The following is a 4388-nucleotide window of genomic DNA, read 5'->3' on the forward strand; positions in this document are numbered from 1 at the left end:
ATAAATATCTATCTAAAGTTTAATTTTGAAATTCATTTTGGAAATAACATGAAATATAATTTAAATATTTCTTTAAGTAAGAACATATATATGAATATATATATTTTTTTTTAATTTAAAAGAATATTATATAGCTCATTACTAAATTAAGTAAGAAGTTTATATTATTATATTTAAAAATAACAAATATTACTTTAGTTATTGAAATAGAAAATAACTTATTTCTTCAGTGCTGCATTCAAATAGTTTAATTAATAGAGAAATAACGAAGAACTTTATTCAGCATCAGCTTCATTGAACAGCTTGATATTTCATCGCTATAGAAAACGTTATTGGGACCATATGTGTATCTATATCCGTAATCAAGGAACAATATCATTTTCATATCATTGCATGACATAATCAAAACTAATCGCTTTACTTTTTTTTTTGCGAGTACATGTTCATCCAAAAACGCAGATTGCGGGAGATTAATGTTATCACGAATTTGTGGTATCGAATTATTTAGATATAAAATTTTGCACACGCTTTTTCCTTTTAAACAATCTTCTCGCCGAGTTTATCTATTTTTTTTTCGAATGAAGTTATGTGACGCGCAAAATACAATCGCGAAGACTAAAATAAATGTCACAAATACTATATTCTAAGGTATCAATGATAAATATACCGTTACTGCATGGTAATGTTTAGCTCCTGCTTCATGCAATAATTAGATTAAAGAAAAACACCACAGCAACATGTCCGTAATTTATATTTTTTGACTTACCGTTTATAATATCTTTTAACAAGGGTGAATAAAGAAAGAGAGAGAGAAAGAGAAAAAATGGTAGACTTCAAAACTAACTATACTTCTTGCCGGCCACAGAACACAGTTCCACGGTCAGGTCAGGTTCAAACGAAGGTCACCACAGACTATGTAAAAGTCAACAAGATGCCCTTGCGCGTACCCTAAAGCCCGTATCAGACTACGCATTGAAGATTGAGGGTGCCATTACATGGAGCGCGGATTAGCGTAAAGGTGCCTTTACATGGCAGCGTCAAGCGTCAAGCGTCGAGCGTTAAGCGTCTGCGCAGAATATTGTTGCCCAGAATTATATTTCATTTATTTTATTATATAACAGATGTGTGTGTGTGCGTGTGTGTGTGTGTGTATGTGTGTTATTATTAATCAAAGATATATTATGAAACGTTACTACTCTGGCAATGTAAATTAAAATTAAATTAAAATACAAATGCGGCAAAAGATTTTGGATGGTTGAAATATTCAAATAAATAAGACACAAAAAGGGATTCACAAATGACAAAACGACACAGTTTGAAAAACTATTGTTAAAAGTAGGAAATGATTTAAAGGAGCAGTATATGTTATAAACATGCAGGAAAGAAAATGAAAATTATATCCCATAATCCTTCCCATACAGCACAGAACGTTGCAGCAACATTGCAACATTGTAGTAACATTGCTGCAACGTTCTGTGCTGTATGGGTTGATTAGATTTTAATATTTTGCTGGGGGATAGTAACGTTTTATACATATTTTGTTTAATAATAATAATATCTATTGTGTATAATGTAAATAAATATCAATTTTCAGTATTAGTAATGTGTATCAGAACATAATTTTTTTTATCTCGACCGAATTCATATCACTCATCATGCTATTAGCCGCAAGAAGCTGGAATCTATCTCATTTAGATTCCTGAGCAATGATTTCTGCGCAGACATTACATAAAGCGCGGAAACGCGGATTAGCTTAACGCGGAACGAGAAGGGAACCAATCGCGAGTGTAACAAAAACTGCAGAATGCTCGCGATTGGTTTTACCAGAGAGAAGAATGAGAGTCGCCACGCTGCCGTTTTTTGTGTAACGCTTTTTCTAGGTCGTACACTAGCGTCACGTACATCCATTTTACGCCGCCTGGAACTACATGGCCACATCCACTTTCGGAGCCGACAAAACAGCCGACCTAGAAAAAGCGTTACACGAAAAACGGCAGCGTGGCGACTCTCATTCTTCTCTCTGGTTTTACTCTCGTTTCGCGTTAAGGCACCTTTACATGGCAGCGTTAAGCCTCGAGCGTTTGCGCAGAAAATTGCGCAGAATATAATTTCAGCCTAGAATCTATCTCTTTTAAATTCTGCGCATTTTTCTGCGCAGACGCTCGACGCTTCACACACATCTGTTATATAATAAAATAAATGAAATATAATTCTGGGCAACAATATTCTGCGCAGACGCTTAACGCTCGACGCTTGACGCTGCCATGTAAAGGCACCTTAATGCTGTCATGTAATGGCACCTTAACGCGGAACAAGAGCGGACCAATCGTGAGCATAGCAAAAACTGCAGAACGCTCGCGATTGGTCATGCTCTCGTTCCGCGTTACGCTATTCCCCTGCATGAGTTCGCACCCTGAGATTCAAGATTAAAGATTGGAATTTGACTAATCAGAACAAAAAGGACTAAAATTTCTTTATTCTGATTGGTCAAATTTCAATCTTGAATCTTGAATCTCAATCTTTAATGCATAGTCTGATATGTCTATGGGGAGGACTATGTTTGTCTCTTTTCCTAGCATCTCATTGGTGATTTTCTATATGGAGGGAGACAAAATCACCAATGAGATGCTAGGAAAAGAGATAAACATAGGCCTCCCATATAGTACCTCTCTTTCTACAGCGAGCACGCGTTTGTCTATCGCAACGCTCAGTCCATTCTATATGTCTATGGTCTTAACCTATGAAGTTTAGCGCTTTCTTGGTGTTTACTCCAAATGAAAATTATGTAAGAGAGCTCTTAAATTATATTAAGTTCAGTGCTAATGGACTGTGTTGTTATTACGAAAAATATTACTATTTGAATTAAAAATGAAAAAAGCTAATAAGCAGACAGACTTATCGAGTTCAGAAGATGAAATATCTCCAAGTATCCTGAAAGAAGCGATCGATCAACAATTTTTAAATGACAATCTTTATAGCACAAGGAAAAGCCAATTTGTTCCGGAATCTAGTAAATAAATCTAATCTTGTATATATCATATGTTTTATATATTTATGTTGTATATATCATATGTTTTATATATTTATAGAATAGACGACAAGTGTTTATATAGCTTTTTTTAACGATCATGAAAGTATTATATATTAATTACTTTTTGTAATTTTAAAAGGTTTGGAAACCAACCAATCAAACGGAAAATCTTTGGGAATAAACTTGAAACAGGACAAATTTACAAATTTTGGAGTTACTGACACATTCCAATGTTTTATTGCTAAGAAATTAGATGAAATTTTAGAGAGGTAAGTATTAAAATAATTATTCACAAATGCTATTTTAATTTCAATAATTATTCTCTATGTAAATATCAATGTTTTCTTTTAGGACTATTAAATTAAAGAACAGCAAGACTACTGAATGTTTCATAGAACAGAAACGGAAGAGAAACAAAAATTCTGGTATAAAACTCTTAAGCACATCAAAAAAATTTGTGACTATTAAAGAAATGACAAAATTATATACAAAGAACAAAGAGAAACTCAGATGTTCACAAATCATAGAGGATAGCAAAACTTTATCAAAATTTCAAGAAGCTGCCATCGATCCAGAATGCATATTGAGCAAATCAGATATGATAGTTTGGACCAATGAATATTTACCAGAATTTAAATATAAGAAATTAAAAGATGGCACTTTAATTGAGGTGTAGCATTAATTTTTTATCTGCGATTAGATTGTGTGTAATTTGTACATATAAATATTTCACATACATATAAAAATAAAATTGTGTTTACCATATTTTTCTTGCTCTTATTAAATTGTTTATGACTCACTGTTGATGAGAAGCAGCAAATTATAAAATTTGTAGTTCCGTATATATTTTTGAATTGATTGAAATTGGTAGAATAAATGGATAATTGGATAATGCCCGATCTGAAATAAAAATTTGTAAAAGATTATCAGAAATCATTATCAATATATTAATAAAAATGTATGACTTATAATGCAACCCGGACACGCCAAGTTTTTATATGTCACTTTAATCTTAATTCTTTTCGTTCCTTTGGTAAAGCTTATAATTAATTTTAAAACAAGTCGATTAGTTTGGTACAGGGTACTTTTAAATTCGAAATTGATGATCGATGTGATCAACATTATTGCGGTAAAAATTAAGTAATTTTATGATATACTATTTGTAATAAAATCCGCAATATAATAGTGCTATTTTATATATTATACAAAATATTTATTTGGAACATAATAGTGTAATTTTTTAATAAAAATAAAATGCATTTTAAATTTCTCGACAGAATTTATAATATTTCTGTAAATGCAAGAATGATTTTATGACAAATACTATTTCAAATTACAAATCCTCACAAACTGAATT

General features: G+C 31.9%; 2 protein-coding genes across 2 annotated transcripts in view; one reads left to right on the forward strand and one right to left on the reverse strand.

Annotated features, from left to right (window-relative positions):
* The window catches only part of LOC115238181 (glycogen [starch] synthase), a 6236-nt gene extending 5329 nt beyond the window's left edge, over positions 1 to 907 (reverse strand). Inside the window, exon 1 of the mRNA XM_029811781.1 lies at positions 767 to 907. The gene's annotated coding sequence lies outside the window, so the exon portion shown is untranslated. The remainder of the gene's footprint in view (positions 1 to 766) is intronic.
* A 1753-nt stretch (positions 908 to 2660) lies between these two features.
* Positions 2661 to 4010, forward strand: LOC115238185. Its single transcript, XM_029811787.1, has 3 exons — positions 2661 to 3010; positions 3171 to 3300; positions 3383 to 4010. Exons 1-3 carry the CDS (start codon positions 2869 to 2871, stop codon positions 3705 to 3707), a joined length of 597 nt encoding a protein of 198 aa, XP_029667647.1. The 5' UTR covers positions 2661 to 2868; the 3' UTR covers positions 3708 to 4010.
* The last annotated feature ends 378 nt before the right edge of the window (positions 4011 to 4388 follow it).

Source organism: Formica exsecta, unplaced genomic scaffold (genome assembly GCF_003651465.1).
Source record: "Formica exsecta isolate Colony F162 unplaced genomic scaffold, ASM365146v1 scaffold325, whole genome shotgun sequence".
Classification (NCBI taxonomy): domain Eukaryota; kingdom Metazoa; phylum Arthropoda; class Insecta; order Hymenoptera; family Formicidae; genus Formica; species Formica exsecta.

What these genes read in the sequence shown, in the direction of transcription:
- LOC115238185 (XM_029811787.1), top strand. Translation starts at nt 2,869, where the DNA reads ATGAAAAAAGCTAATAAGCAGACAGACTTATCGAGTTCAGAAGATGAA. An exon ending in CCAATTTGTTCCGGAATCTA is followed by an intron (nt 3,011 to 3,170) that starts GTAAATAAATCT and finishes TAATTTTAAAAG; the next exon opens with GTTTGGAAACCAACCAATCA. An exon ending in TTAGATGAAATTTTAGAGAG is followed by an intron (nt 3,301 to 3,382) that starts GTAAGTATTAAA and finishes GTTTTCTTTTAG; the next exon opens with GACTATTAAATTAAAGAACA.